This window comes from Neolamprologus brichardi, chromosome 18 (genome assembly GCF_056152115.1).
Source record: "Neolamprologus brichardi isolate AB-2024 chromosome 18, ASM5615211v1, whole genome shotgun sequence".
Taxonomy (NCBI): domain Eukaryota; kingdom Metazoa; phylum Chordata; class Actinopteri; order Cichliformes; family Cichlidae; genus Neolamprologus; species Neolamprologus brichardi.
The window spans coordinates 1,115,478-1,131,460 of record NC_142121.1 but is presented as its reverse complement, the minus strand read 5'-3'; the positions used below and the strand labels follow the sequence as shown (position 1 = coordinate 1,131,460).

At 42.6% G+C, this 15,983-nt stretch overlaps 2 protein-coding genes across 5 annotated transcripts in view; one reads left to right on the top strand and one right to left on the bottom strand.

The window, feature by feature from the left end:
- LOC148097218 (uncharacterized) overlaps positions 1-15,983 on the top strand; it is a 532,237-nt gene that overhangs the window by 70,879 nt on the left and 445,375 nt on the right. The gene's annotated exons all lie outside the window — the stretch shown is intronic.
- On the bottom strand, positions 5,911-14,687 carry LOC148097229 (uncharacterized). Its single transcript, XM_087831859.1, has 3 exons — positions 14,210-14,687; positions 9,487-9,867; positions 5,911-8,021 (listed from the first exon to the last, which is right to left on the bottom strand). The coding sequence occupies exons 1-3, from the start codon at positions 14,379-14,381 to the stop codon at positions 6,925-6,927; spliced, it is 1,650 nt and encodes a 549-aa protein (XP_087687985.1). The 5' UTR covers positions 14,382-14,687; the 3' UTR covers positions 5,911-6,924.

Here is a 15,983-nt window from a genome sequence, read left to right as displayed (position 1 = left end):
CCTGCCATTACTGTGCATTTAGGTGACCATGATGAGAGAGACAGAGTCTGGCTCAGATGCTGGCAGGTCTCGCTGCAGTCTACCGGTAGTAGAGCTATGACAGCGAGCTATGACAGCGATATAACCCCTCATACTTCATTCAAAATGTGGGTGTTTGATGGAGAGTTGCAGTTAGTGAGAGTTTGGAGAGAGTTTGGAGGTTTATGAGAGTGAGGAGAGAAAGTCAGGAGAGAATGGAGCCAGCTAAGAAGAGGAGGATGTCCTCCCCTGTGTGGGAACATTTTGATTTGATTCCTCCCAACAAGACATGTAAATTTCTACAGAAGATGTATTTTCATAATACTGATGGTGCAATACAATTTATGTTAAGCTGTCGTTACTTTTGTACAAGGTGAAGTGTTTGCTATGTGCCAGGGAGCTGAGATATAACAACAACACCTCATCCATGTGTAGCCAGATGGGCTACTCGCCTTTCTTTTTCTCTCGCTCGCTCTCTCCTGCGCAGCTAGGTTGATTGGGAGCCCACCTGCATATTGATTGCAGGGTGGCGTTAGCCCGTATAAAGCAAGCCGGTGTTTTTGTTGGATCATTCCTCCCGTGCATTCGGCACAAGGCAGCAGTAAATGCTGGCCCACTGCGACGGACTGATCAGCAAGAGTCGATCATATGACAGCTGCAGGTGTGCTCTCGCTTAACCTCAGATTCCCTCCGAGCACTGGAATTTGTGTTAATAGTTTTTGCGGCCTGTTGTAGCACGGCAGTTGGTTTTATTCCGGTGTTGTGCCAAAAACTGATTGCTCGTATTTAAACTGCTATAAGTAACTTGTTGGGCTATAATATGTGAAACATATGTTAAATGCTTCCCTCATGGATGACAAAGTCATATTGAGCCACAAACAACATTCGTGTAACAAGGTAGAAGCCGCAATCAGTTTTTGGCAGTGACTTTTATATAACCTTTATTTATGCCGTTAAAAAAAATCTCATTAACATTAAAAATGTCTTTTGTAAGAGTAAGTTGGCCAAGAGGACAGCAGGACGAGGATAAAGGACCGGATTGGTTATAATGTAAGTACAATAACACAGAGCTGTAAAAATACTTGAAAAAACAGATTTTTTAAATTCTATATATAACCCCTTTGTAAACGCTGTTCATCGAAGTCTATTTACCAACATACATAAAGATATTACACATAAAAAAAAATACACGGAAACATTGGAAATCGGTTTTTGGCAGGCAATCACTTTTTGGCACAACACCGGCGTTGCGGAGAGAGGTGCTCGTGTTATCCCCACCGGTGAGAGTATAGCGCCTCCGGTCCTGTGGTAAGCCGTTAAAACAACTTTTATTAGCATTCATAGCTATAAGAGTCTAAGGTTACATTTATCTGTTTTAGGGTTTGACTGCTGTATTCGCCTCTCCGTGGCAAATCGCCCAACCTAAACCGGAAGAGTGAAACGCCTTCCCAGCCGCTGTTGTGAGGACTCCTCCTCGGTGGAGCCTGCTGTCTTGTCTTGTTTTTATTAAGTAGGCTTACCGGGGGGGGGGGGGGGGGGGGGCAGCGAGCCTGACGCTCAGTGTCCTTTTATTCTTTTAACATATTTTTCTGTGTTTATTTCAGTGAACGGGGGACGTGCCAGTGGCCCTGGGACCTCAGGTGGTGGGTCGTTTTCACACTTTCTTTTGTACAGCACCGGGTGGGCTGCAGTGATTTTCTTTTTGTGTGATTTTCTTTTGGGTCCACGGCTGCTGGTAAGTCCAAGTTCCCTGATTGTTTTATTTTCACTTTAGGACACTGTCAACATCTTGGGTTTTAATATTTTATTTATTTTTACTATAAATAAAACTGTTTTAATATTGGAGCCAACCTGCCTCAGTGTGCATCCTTGAATCTGTGCGGTCTCCTTTTATTCTTTTTATCTATTTTTCTTAAATATATTTCCTGGGGGTGAAATTCCCCTAGGTGGCGTTGTCATTTTATTACTTTTTATCTAACCCCGCCGACCACTTGGTCATCCATGCTTAGGCACTACAGAGCTTTGCATGAGAATAAGGGGAACACCGATTGTGGAGCAAGACCAGGTGAGCCATCAAATGCCATGATAATACAGCATGCAGTAATGCTACAAAATGATAACAATATTATACAACTGTAATAAGTTACGTGTGTGATATTTATATTTGTGCTTTGTTTTTGTTGTCTTTCCTCAGGAGAACAATCTCAAATGGATGAAGACCTGGTTAGCATGGTGATTGAGGACTTCCAGCCATTTAGCATTGTGGAGGACAAAGGATTTAAAAGATTTGTTAAATCATTAAATCCTAGCTATGTTCTCCCCACTAAAAAGGTCATAAAAGCAGTGAAAATTTAGTTTTTACAGAATAAAATGTGAACAGGCAGGACTGAGGCCTCAGTGTGTAGCTGTCCATACCTCAACGTTACAAAAGCACAACCACTGTCCACACCCCAACCACACCTCACCTCACAGTAAATGATCATTTCCATACTGCCAGTATAAATATACACAGTATACTGCATCACTACAATATAGATGTTTTACACACTCCTTTTGTTGTTGACATTTACAGGCTGTGTGCAAAAGGCCACACTCTTCAAATTCATGCCAACTAATATTTTTACGTCCAGTAGAGCAAATGAAGCTTCAAGAAGCTTTGCGCTGGGGTGAACCAATTGGAGGGTTTAGTTAGTCTTCTCTGGTGGGACTTAGTTGGTTTTGTTTATTATCTTGGCCTGGGTTCACCCTGGAGCTGTGCTTCATTACCTTCAATAAAATCACCTTTTTTTTTTTTTTTACTCACAACTGGTTTCGGATGTTTGGCTTGGGAACCAGGGCGGGTATTTGTCTCTCTCTCCTTCAACCTTATGTGCGTCTCTACACGCCTAGACTAGGGGCGTAACATAAATGGGGGCTCGTCCCTTTTCGTTCGTGTGATTGGTTCGTTTCCTTTTTGCGTTTGCGGTGGGGGGGAGACGTTGTGGAGGGTGTGGGAAGGCGGGGAGTTTCATTCGTCTATGCGGTAGGTGCGAGTTTTGCGGCTCTGGAGTGTGCGGATGCGGTTGGTTGTCTGCAGAGTTGTGTTTTTCTTTTCTGCTTTGCTCGTGATGTCGTTTGACATGGATGATTTTGCGCAACAGCCCTCCATTGAAAAGTTGGAGCGGTGCACAAAAGCAGATTTGTTAGTAGTGGCTAATTTGTTCAATGTGGATGTTCCGTTGCATTCCAAAAGGGCAGAAATTAAACAATGTTTGATAGAGAAACTGGTGGACAGGGGAGTGTTTGGGAGGCAGAAATCCTCGCCAAGTGGGTCTGGGGGTTTGGAGACGGCAGTGGGGGCGGAAGCTGCTGGGGCCGTCCCGAAACCTTCCAAGGGGCGGGTGGCGTCGGGAGCGGAAGCTCCTGTCGCCGTTCAATCTCCTAAATTTGACCCGACTGGCCAGGCTGCGGCGGGTTTGGTGACGGAAGATCTCGGGCTTGCCCTTCGCCTGAAGGAGGTGGAGCTGGAGGCTAAGGCTAAGGAAGTCGAGCTCATGCATCTCCGCATACGAGCTATGGACCTGGATGACCCTGGTTTCCAACCTATACTTTTGCTATACATTTGTGTGAGCGTGATCTGTGAGAGCCGCTCCTGCTGTGTTAACTTAGTGCTTAGGCACCCTTAGGCTGAAGCGGAAGGGGTGAGCCGCCTTTTCCTTTGGGAACAGTTTTCTCCTGTTTTCCGGGTTAGGGAGCGAGGGCTAGTATTGTCATTTGTTTGTTCTGTTTTCTTTCGTAGGGTTTAGTTAGTTTTCTCTGGTGGGACTTAGTTGGTTTTGTTTATTATTTTGGCCTGGGTTCACCCTGGAGCTGTGCTTCATTACCTTCAATAAAATCACCTTTTTTTTTTTTACTCACAACTGGTTTCGGATGTTTGGCTTGGGAACCAGGGCGGGTATTTGTCTCTCTCTCCTCCAACCTTATGTGCGTCTCTACACGCCTAGACTAGGGGCGTAACAAAGGCCATGTTACTCCTAAATTTCTATCTTGTTCAAAGAGAAGATATAAAACAAAGTTCTGAGCTAATCGACCTCAGTGTTCTTCATTTTTAAAAGAATCGATAAGAGAATCGAAACTGGAATCGTGAAAATCTTATCAATACCCATCCCTACTTACAAGGACATTATACTGCCACTGTTCTATCGAAATTTTAAACAAATATCCTCATATGTGGGATATATGAGTTTGATTGAATCTGTTTTAATGTTTTGTATCATTGCTTGGTTTGGTGATCAGACTTGGTAACCTGGTTAAAGTGACTCGTCAGATTTCAGGCAGGTGCTGAGGAAGGAAGCCTCTGTCGTGTGAAGAGTAAGAGACAGTGTCTTTTATACCTGCTGCTGTTATCATGCTTAATAACACCAAACTATAAGCGTTGTTGCCATAACTACCGCACTTTGTTGATGCTAAGGATAAAACTTGGTTATATATTTAAGTGCATATTAGAAGTCATTGTCCATTAGGCCCAGCTGGTTCCATTTTCTATTTTTCTTTTATAATTAAAAAGACAAATTAGGAAGATTTTTTTTAAAATGTTTTGATGGACATTTGAACTGACAGGTGTCACACGCTGTTTCACCACAGTTTAATCCTTCAGTCAATTCAAACCTACCAGCTTGTTTGCAAATCTGCTGCTCCACACACATAACTCATTTTACTTTTTATTGCTAGTTTTTAAGTCTTTCTTCATGTATTGTGTTGTAATTCCTGTGTACTGACTTTGTGAAACATGGATTCATAATGTTAAAGCCATGCTAAACAATAAACCATATGTATATATCACCAGGAGTCAGGTTCTGTGAATTCTTCTGGTGTCTCCACATTTATAGCTCATCTAATCTGGAAACATATCTGACTCTGAGTCTCACTTTTAGCTGAGTGATGAGAACATTTGGGTCATTGTGCAGACAGTGCAAAGTGCTCCATCCTCCCTCCTCACAGTGATTCAAATGCTGCTAACAGTCTGTGAACCAGGAGGAAGAGGAAGTGAGAGAAGTGAAACTCAAAGAGGAGACAGAGGGCGACATCATCCAGTAGGCGGTGCTCTCCTTCTGCACTGTGTTCAACCATTGTGTCAATAATAAGTTCTGCTGTGAAGAGAACAATTCTCAGACTGAATGTTGAACATCAGCTAGTTTCTCCTGTTGATTTAAACCTTGTTGTACAGATGGAACATTGGCTGTGGATTATTCTTGCTGCTCTTTTCTTTGGTGAGATACAAACATCAACATGTTTCCTCTGCTTAAATAAATGTGTTTGTCTGATTAATGGTGAGTTTTTAACCATGTTTATTGATCCATCTCTTCCTCTGCATGTTCTGTTCTTCCTCAGAGTGTAAAGGAGAAGACAAAGTGATCCAGGAACAAGGAGATGTCATTGCTGCTGAAGGAGACACAGTTACACTTTACTGCAAATATGAAACAACTTCTGCATTTCCATATTTGTTCTGGTACAAACAAGAAGTGAACGACTATCTGAAATATGTTTTACGGCGAGATACTTCTGGAACTGAAAACGCTCAAGAGTTCCCAAAACACAGATTTGATGCTGAACTCAACAAGACAGAAATGTCAGTTTCTCTGAAGATCCAGAAGCTTCAGCTGTCTGACTCTGCTGTGTACTACTGTGCTCTGCAGCCCACAGTGACAGGAAACAGCAAAACTCTGTACAAAAACCTTTGGAGCAAAGACAACAGAATACTCCACAACATCCACTAGAGGGAGCCACACACTGTTAAACCTCTGATTCTTGTGTCATTGATGACAAAGACAACAGAGAAATGAAGCAGTAAAGATCAGAGACAGAGACAGAGCTGCTGTGGAAGCACAAAACTATTCGAAGAAAAAACCCTTTATTTATAACAAAATGTTTCTAACAGTTTTGAACATCTGCAGTTTGTTCGTGTCTCCTTTAAAACTCAAACAGTTAAAAAAAAAAAGAAGGAAAAATTAAAGCTGTTTTAAAGAAATTAAATTCTTTGTGACACTTTCAACGCTCCAAAACCTGAACCCACAATTCACAAATAACCATGAGACGGAAAAACAAGAACAACACACATTTCTATCAGTGAGAGATTGTCTCGTACCTGCTGTTTAAGTGACACTCAGACGCACACAGAAACCAAAGTAACGATGAAAAGGTTTGTGTGACTGTTACAGCTGCTGTTCGAAAACTGCAGATGGATGACACCAGGTGAAAAACTACTTCTCCACTTTAATATTTACACCACCATTATAAATTTAAAATGTCATAAAATGATCCAAAAGCTGCTGTAGAAAACCACTGAAAATGTGTCGAACTTACAAATAACTGGAATCTCTGAGAGGTTGATATAATGCTATTAGAAAAGTTAAAGTCCTTTTCCAGAGTGTCAAAGAAATCTCCCAAAACAAGAAATTAGGATTAAAAAAAAAAGAAAAGAACAAAATCACAGGATGCGGCCCCGAGGCAGATCCAGAACAATTACACCTCTCGCCTGACTTGGGAATACCTGAGTGTTCCCCTGAAGGAGGTCTGAGCTTCTCTGCTCAGGCTACTGTCCCAAACCCAGCAGCAGAAGATGGATGGATGAACTCAGTCCTGCTGGAAAAGAAATCTAACATGTAATATATTCTAAAAGATGCATTATGTTTTCATTAGGGCAGTGGTTCTTAAAATGTGCTATGCATACCACTGGTGAGACATGGGCTCCCTGTAGTGGTACGCAGGAAGTCTCCATTTTTTTTAAAGATTAAATAATATTCCACGTCCCTGCATTAGAGAAAAAGCTTCATCGCAGAACGGAAGATAAAAATAAAATGAAGAACACAGTTTTATACGTGACAACATCAAAATACTTGTTAGATACTTGTTTTCTCCACAAAACTTTCAGCACTGCAGCTTCTGCTGTTTGTGGGTTTTCATGTGAAACAACAAATGATGACTCTGGCGGAACATTTTCCCACAGGTTTTACAGTGATACGGCTTCTCTCCTGTGTGGATCGCATTGTGGCTTTTTAGCGATGTTGACAGAGTAAATCTTTCCCCGCAGGTCTCACAAACATACGGTTTCTCTCCTGTGTGCGTTCTCATGTGGCGTAGCAGGTTACTGCGTTTAATGAACGTTTTCCCACATAACTGGCAAGAATGAGGCCTCTCTCCTGTGTGGATCCCTTTGTGTAATTTAAGTGACGATGATTCGGAAAAACATTTCCCACAGTCATCGCACAGGTGCAGCTTCTCTCCTCTGTGGCTTCGCATGTGGCCCAACAAATGACTACTCTGACTGAAAGTCTTTTCACACACTGTGCAGGAATACGGCCTCTCGCCGGTGTGGATTCTCAGGTGGATCGTCAGATTCCCGCGTTGCCTAAAAGTTTTGCCACATATGTGGCAGGAAAACAACCTCTCTCCTGTGTGGACAGTCATGTGGCGCAGCAAAGTGCTCTTCTGAGCAAAACTTTTCTCACATGTATTACAGGTGAATGGTTTCTCACCTGTGTGGATTTTGTAATGCTCCTTTATTTGGCACTTTTTCTTAAAAGACTTTCCACAAATGTCACACTGGAGAGATTTTCGACCCGTGTCAGTGTTACACCGACTCGCTGATGGCGGGAATTCTTCAGAATTGTTGCTCTGACTTCTGTTTACATGAAGATTTGAGTCTGGATTTCCAGAGTCTGGATTTCCAGAGTCTGGATTTCCAGAGTCTGAATCTCTGTTCTTCTCTCCTTCCTGATCTCGGCTCTCAGCTGCAGCAGAGCCGTGAGTGAGGAGCTGGTCACAGTTTGCTTCTGATTCACTGTGGTCACTTTTGCTGTGAGCAGAAGTCACCGTAGAAGTCGTCGTCTCTGTCACTACGGACTGCTCTCGCTCCTGACTGCTGCAGAGTTTGTTCTGTTCCTCTGTGCGGTCTGGAGGTTCGGGTTCCCCCTGGTCCAATCTGGAGCTCCTGTCCTGGTTCCTGAGCTGCTGCTGAGGGAGGTCTGCAGGGACAATAGGAGACCAGAAAAAGAAAAGCAGTGAAATACATTGTTCCTTTAATCTGTAAAGATTTATGACAATAAGATCCAAGTTTGCTTTAACTAGTATTTGTAAATGTATCATATATGCTTTTATACGATGTAGTAACTGTTAGAGATCTCAGGTGCTGTGGGTGATGGGCCCAAAGCACGGTGGATTCATCTGATTTCTTTGGGCTGTGCTCAGATGCCTCCCTGCATGTGAATGTCTCCCTACACACCAAAGAAAACATGAAATTAACCAGGTGTGATAACCGTGACTGTTCTACGTCAGTCGGTTTTATAATCCCTGTCTTGACTTCAGTTTGTGTTGTATTGGTGAAAAACCTCTGTGAGCAACTGATGGTTAAAGAATTGTTAAAATAAAACATTTCAATTCATTCAGATTTTTGGTATTCAACGTAGATAAAAATACTGAATGGTTGCTTTGAATGAGTGTACAAGTATCCAAACATATATATCATGTATATAAACATATCCTGATAGTTCCAACCCTCAGCCATGTTCATCAGACCGGGGTAATGAACATGCTGTATCATCTTTAGGTGGAAACTAGCGAGCTAACTCCCTGCTAACTTCGAACTCAGTTAAACTTCATAAATTCTGTTTTCGTGGATGCCTGAATGTTAAATGTAATTGTTACAGCTGATAGAGCAGCCACACTGATTATTTTATTAAAGATTAAAGGATTTAGACAGTTTGTAACTCTGTGACGCCGCAGTGATCGTTTGACCCGGAAGCGGCTAATGACGTCCGACTTAAAGACGGGATAGGAGGCATCCTTTCTGCAAACAGCTGCAGTCTGACTGGAATCACTCTACAAGAGATTGTTGGTCTCAAACAAACTGCTGTCTATTTTATCAAAGCAGACTAACAGCTAACACGTCTCCACCAGTTTAAATGAGGCTTTGTCAGGTGGATTTATTCTGTTTATATTCTGAAAGAACAGGAAGGTTACTGAGGGCAAATGTAATCCGGTCTTTAACTCTGACGTCATCAGCCGTGTCTGCGCTCAAACTGCGCTGCAGGTCCATAAATCAAACAATCACTGAGAGTTACAAACTGTCTAAAGTCTTTAGACAGTTTGTAACTCTCAGTGACGTCATATATACACATTTTACTATATGTACTATAGCTTTTCTATATTTTCATCCTGTGTCGAGCCAGCTGTAATGACACTGTGTGCCTTGTACACTTGCTGTACACTGAATGACAACAAAAGCATGTCTTTAAGCACCAAGCCAACAACATTAACCAAACAACACTCGTAGGTTTGCAGCTGACATGGATCCACTCGTTTTATACATTTATACATACTTTGAGTCTAATGCTGAAACTTCATGGTATTTCTTCCTGAAAAATAACTGCAGCTGCATCATAAATTGTGTAACAGAGCTGATTAGGACCAGACCATCAGAGGGAGACTCACCTGTTCTGTGCACATCTGTCTCAGCACTGGCGGTGACATCCAGCTCTCTGGGCTGATGGTTGATGTCTTTCCTGATCTGGGAAGAATTATTTAAAACTTTGAATGCTTCTCTGGATTCAGTCCCAACAAACACACTGGAGTCAGAGTGAGTGGCGTTACTGAGGTCGCTTTCCTTGTAAGTAGCAGTCACCATGAAGGTATCCGTCTCCTCCTCCAGTCCCAGCTGCTCTCCCTCCTGACTGCTGCACAGTTCCTCCTGTTGCTCTGTACTCTGAGGAGGTTCTGGTTCCTCCTGCTCCACACTGGAGCTCCTCTCCTGGTCACAGAGCTGCTGCTCAGGGAGAACCTCCTCCTCTCTGCAGAGGAGTCGCAGTGGAAGGTCTGGAAGTAGAAAAGGACACAAAAAATAAATAGATAATATTATAAAAAGGCAAATACTCCAATACACACACAAGCTTTCAAAGTTACTACATGGAGAAAAGCCAAAACAGAGAACACACACACACGTACTGAGGCTGTTAATCGTGTCTATACTACACGATGTACACATGTGGATAACACGGGTAGGTTATGTAGAAGAAAAAGAGGAATTCTGGAGTAAGCTGGATGAAGTGGTACTGAGTGTCTGCAGGGGGAGAGAGAGTTCAACGAACATGTAAGTGAAGGGAGGAGAGGTGATGGGAGGCGCTGGGTAGGAGTGCCTTTAAAGAAAGGATAGAAAAGGTTGTGTTGAACTTTAACAAGAGGGAGGAACACAGAGGTGAACTTCATCTTATACAGAAGGTGAAATCTGAAGGAGACATAGCTGGGGGCATCAGATGGAAGTCTGCAAGATAACTTTGGAAATCAATAAGAGGAAGTGAGAGAAGCTCAGGAGGAGCTGAGACGGACTCCGAGTGGCAGGGAAGACTTCCCAGAAGACTGGAAAGCACAGCTGACATGCTGAGGGAAACTCTCAGGGAGGGTTTGTGTATAGTACATATTGTGTATCTGTACAGAGGAGGGAGAAGGAGGAGATTTGGTGGAAAGAGGGAAAATTTCTCCTGGAGCAAATATTCCGTCATACTAGAAAGTGTTTTGAAAAAGAGAGAAAAGGTCATCTGTTGTCCTGTGTGGACGGAGCAGGAAGGAGGCGTTGTTGTTGTCTCAGCTACATGAGTGAGTGTGTTAGTACATACGATTAAAACTTAAGCACCAGTGTCTTTAAAACTAACCCCACACACAGCCACTAATGTACAACACAGAACAGAAACGCCTTCTGATTGGTCAGCATTTACGTCACAGACACAAACTGTGATTCGACACTTTGAGTGCATCCAACAATCCACAGCAGAAACACACTTGCTGTGTCCCAATTCAGGGTCTGCACGCTTGAAGTACGCATTTTAAGTGCGATTACGTCACCGCCACGCGACGACGGCTGTCCCAATTCGAAGTGTACTTCAAATGCATACTCTAAATGCGCCGTCGATTTCCCCAAATATCAAGCGTGGTCCGGTGCACGCTTCGTGGTCCCATATATCCCACAATTCATAGCGCAGCGGTGGGTGTGGATAATTTTGCCGCAAAATACGGCAGAAGGGAGCCAAGAGTGAACTGTCAAAAGTAAGTACTGAATATGACGTCACTTAATTATGTGCGAATGTTTAATAACGAAGAACATTAAAACATTGCTGTTGGCCACATGTTGGCAAAGTTATGTGACATTAGTGATGTTTGTACTTTCAGCATTAACTTGGTTGTGTGTGTGTGTGTGTATGTATATATATATATATTTATTAGGGGTGCAACGATACTCGTATCGATATTGAACCGTTCGATACAGTGCTTTCGGTTCGGTACGCATATGTATCGAACGATACAACATTTTTAATTTATTTTATCAACTTTCCTTCTGACGGTGCTGTCTGTGTTGAGCGCTCAGTGGATCTGCGCTCGACAGTGCAGCCTAGGCGGAGTAGTCGAACACAGATTCACTGAGCGCAGGGCAAGCTAGCAAGACAGAAGTTAAGCTTGTTGCAACATGGCAAATTGAACCTCCCCCACCCTCATTCAGATCTGGCCTCTGGAACTATTTTGGTCTTCATGTGACGTATGACCCTGAAGGTAAGGGTGTCATGGACTAAAGTAAAACAGTATGTCAGATGTGCCACGCAATGCTCAATTACATGAGTGGGAACTAGTGTGTTAGCGCAGTTAGCTCGTTAATGTGTTGACGCTGTCCAGCCCCACACACTGGGCAATCCGCGGTAGCTCGTTAACGGAGATTTGCCGTGTTGTGGCGTTAACCTCATTTCAGATTAAGGCTGACAGCACTAGTGGGAACAACGAATATGACTGCACATTTACCCGATAGCACCCTAGTGCAAAGACAAGTGGAAGCAGACAAAAACAACAAGCACGCATACAAACTTTACCGAGTCATTTAGACAGCCGTTAGCACATGATTCTCCTTATGGGGACCTGATATGTTTAATATGCTGCTGAGAGTATAGCCCAGAAGAAGCGTATAGTATAGCTTTTATTTTGGAAAGAGACATTTCTCTGTAATAAACTCTCTTTTCCAAAGATGAGTGATTCCTCAATCAGATACAGGGCTCGCAAAATCGCTAGCCCGACGTCCCGGGGCTAGCGATTTTTCCAGTCGGGCTGCCCTGCTCTGCTCTGCTCGTCGGCCTATCGTAGGAAGGAAAAATATATGTCAATGCTTTTGCATTCTTTCGGAAATGTAGCTGGGTAATTATGTCATTGGCATCGGCCACTGTCAATATGTGACATATTGAAATCGCGTTTGAATTTGCGCTTGTTTTTTGCGCTTGTTTTTTGCTTTCACTTTGCAATCGCGCGAACTGTGTATAGAGAGCGACAGCACTGATTGGTGAGTGATGATAATTTGCACACCAATTCCTCTGACATCGTCTTATCAATCGTTAGCTTACTATGCAAACATGACAAGTGAAATCTCCTGCAGCAAGCTTAAACATGTGAGAGGTTGATCGCAGAGAATCGCTGAGTGTTATGTGAGTGCGTGTGTAAAAGCAGCAGGATATATATTTTAGTTCTGCTGAGCCAAATAAGACAGGTCAGGGTGAAGAAGTGACAGCCAAAGAAAAGCTTACCACAAAACGGAAAAGTTATGACAAATCAGACTATAAGGCAAAAAGAAAGTGCAGCTTTATGGTTTCATGGACAAAAGAATTTCTGTGGCTGCAATATGACGAGCTAAATAACCAGGGCTGCACATAAGTGGTCCGCAGGTGCGCATTCGCTGTCAAAATAAAAAACACGCACAAGATAAGAAGTTGCAACGCGTGTTTGCATACATAAGATTTTCAGGAGGAGGACAGACATTTGTTTAGAACTCATAAAGATGTCGAAGAAGCTCCTTTAAGCAATTACTGTGATGTTCCTCCACCTCCAAAGAAATGTCAGAAGGAGTCCGAACCACAAAAGAAGCGCGTATTCTCGGAAAAGTGGTTGCAGGAGGTGAGCTGGCTTTAAACAAATGATGAACGCACAGAGAGGTGGTGCAGAATGTGCCGTGAAAATTTAATAAATGACAAATTAAAAAGGCATGAACATTTTTTTTGTATCGAAAAAATATCGAACCGTGACACCAAAGTATCGAACCGAACCGTGAATTTTGTGTATCGTTGCACCCCTAATATATATATATATATATATATATATATATATCTGACAATACTATAATATTGGCCATATTATATTTACATTACCATAGTGAGATGACTTTAGTCTCATGAACAACATGAGCTAATTATTATTTACTAAGTAATCTTAAATAACTGTTCAGTACAGAAATGAAGCCCAACAATCATGTTTTACAGTCCTGTGGTCTCAGCCTCAGATACTCAACTAATCAAAGTGATCTCATGACAAAAATGAATGACCAACAAAACATTTTTCTCCTTCATTTATGTCACACAATCTCGTGTTTCTCGCGGTTAGTATCATGGTTGCTAGGCAACCTGAACAGCGCGTCGAAGGCTAGACCGTCCCATTTCACAAGCCTCTCACTTCCTCACTTCTCGTACTTATAGTACGCACCGTACGTAGTACGCGTAGTGCGCGTACTTCAAGCGTGCAGGCCCTGAATTGGGACACAGCAACCGACTGTGATCCAGGGCAGCACGGTGCTGTGGTGGTTAGCACTGTTGCCTCACAGCAAGAAGCTCCTGAGTTTGAATCCACCACCTGCTCACGGCCCTGTGTGGAGTTAGCATGTTCTCCCCGTGTTTGAGTGGGTTCTCTGGATTCCTCCCAGTCCAAACACGTGCACTTAGTGGGGTTAGGTTAACTGGTGATTCTAAATTGCTCCTAAGTGTTTACGTGAGTGTGAACGGTTGTGTGTCTCTGTGTGTGAACGACCTGTCCAGGGTGTACCTCTCCTGTGGTTGCTGGGATACGAATGAAAATAATGAAACTCTCTTGCTTCATAATGACGACACAGTCTGGTCAAACTTTACACAACAAAGAGTTGAGCTGAGAAAACCAGACACGCGGTTAAAACTGAGCTTCTTTGTTTTTTCTCTCATATGCGGATTTCTCCGGGATTAAATGCGTAGTTAAACTTTCCAGAGGCAGGACGACGCCCTGGAAAGTTTAACGGTCCGGCCCACTGAAGGTCAAAGTGCGCTGTTTGTGGTCCACGGAAGAACATCAGTTTGTGTGACTGAATCCAGCCCACCAGAGGGACACTCACCTGTCCTCCGAAGCTTGATTTCGGGTTTCCAGGTGATATCCAGCAGTCTGCGCTGACGGTCGATCTCTTCCTCGTACTGGACGATCGTTTTTTCAAACTCCAAGAATATTTGTTCAGCAGCAGCAGTTAGTCGCTCGTTGATAAACTCTCTCAGATACTGAACTGAAGGCATTGTTACTGACACAGCTCACACACAACTATACACTCTGCTACCTTCAAACTTTACTGACCCCGACACCTGTGGAAAGTTAAGGCTACTTCAGCTTTTTCCTGCTAACTTCCACCTGGTGTCACATAGAAAAGTTCCGGCGGTGGAGGGCGGCGAACTTTCGTTCCGCTGCTGTCACGTCGCTCTCACAGAAAACTTCATGTTTGATCTGAACAATGATTACATTCACAAAGTGACGACACAGCAGACGGACCCACAGATCGCACCAGGCAGGTCTGCCTTCATGGTTCCTCCGGGTTCAGCGACTGTTTTACCCACAACACAAAACGTTACCATGACTACCATAAATAAAATGTCCAGCCCTCTATTTTAAAGTTTGGCATTAAATTCTTTTTGGGTCTGTTTGGCTGAAATAATGTTATAATTCACTAATACTGGTTTTTGCACGACTCCAATCAGTGACAACACTCAGATATAAATACATTTGTCTGCTTGCTTTCTTTGCTTAGTAGTAGTAGTAATAATAATAATAATAATGACATTATTGTACATATCTTGATGCATTCTCAATCACTGCCATCACCACTGATCAATGGTGAAGACAGTTTGCATATTAATGATCATGAAACTGACCTCACAGCTCGTTGCTGGTCAGTGCTGCTGGTGTCAGTCGCTGTGCAAAGGTACAGTTTAAAGGCTGGAAGCCTGCAGTCAGCTGAGACTGAACGAGTCACCTGAATTAGTGACAAAACTTTTCTCCCACTGAAACACTTCCTGGGGTCATTGTTATACAGCTTTTTTGTTGGGAAATTATTTCTTTATGACTCCAAAACAAAACAAACAAAAAAATAAAGAGTGTGTCTTCAAACTTCACACTGATCTGAACCCAAATAAAGGAAACAATAACAGATAATGAAAATCCTATTGGTGTAATCACTTATCATCAAAGATGGGCAGTAACGCGTTACTGTAATCCGATTACTTTTTTCAAGTAAGGTGGATGTGTAAAGCGCTTTGGGGTCCTTAGTCCTAGTAAAAGCGTTTAAAGCGTGGAAGTACTGACCTTACTTTCAGTTTGATTCCGTAAAAAGTGACAAAAACATTAGTGTCCATTGTGCGTGGGAAGAAAACTTCTTTTTACAGCGAAAAACACCCATAACTTCAGAGCAAGCACCGAGTAGCTATGACGTAATGGGAAACTCACAGAGAAACTCGCGGATTCTTCCACTGACCGCGGCACACCTGCACCAGGGTAAACCTCCGCCTACCCCACTCCTGCTTTACAGGTGAAAATAGAGCAACAGGACCGCTAGTCTTTGACTTTATTTATTTTCTGCTGTGTTTTACTTGCATCTATTTGAAAGACTGAGTGTAAACACAAAAAATATTTTATTTTATGTGCTGGAATGTGCAGAAAATAGGTTTAAATGTTAAACTAATTTCTTCCAGTCAGAGAATGTTGCAGATAATTAAATTTTTACATTTTAAAGATTAAAACTAATAAAACAAGTTTTAAAAAGAGACTTTTCCATTTGATTACATTTTGTATGATGATGATGCAGAAAAAGTAGAATTGGGCTGAAAGATCTATCACTTTATCACCTA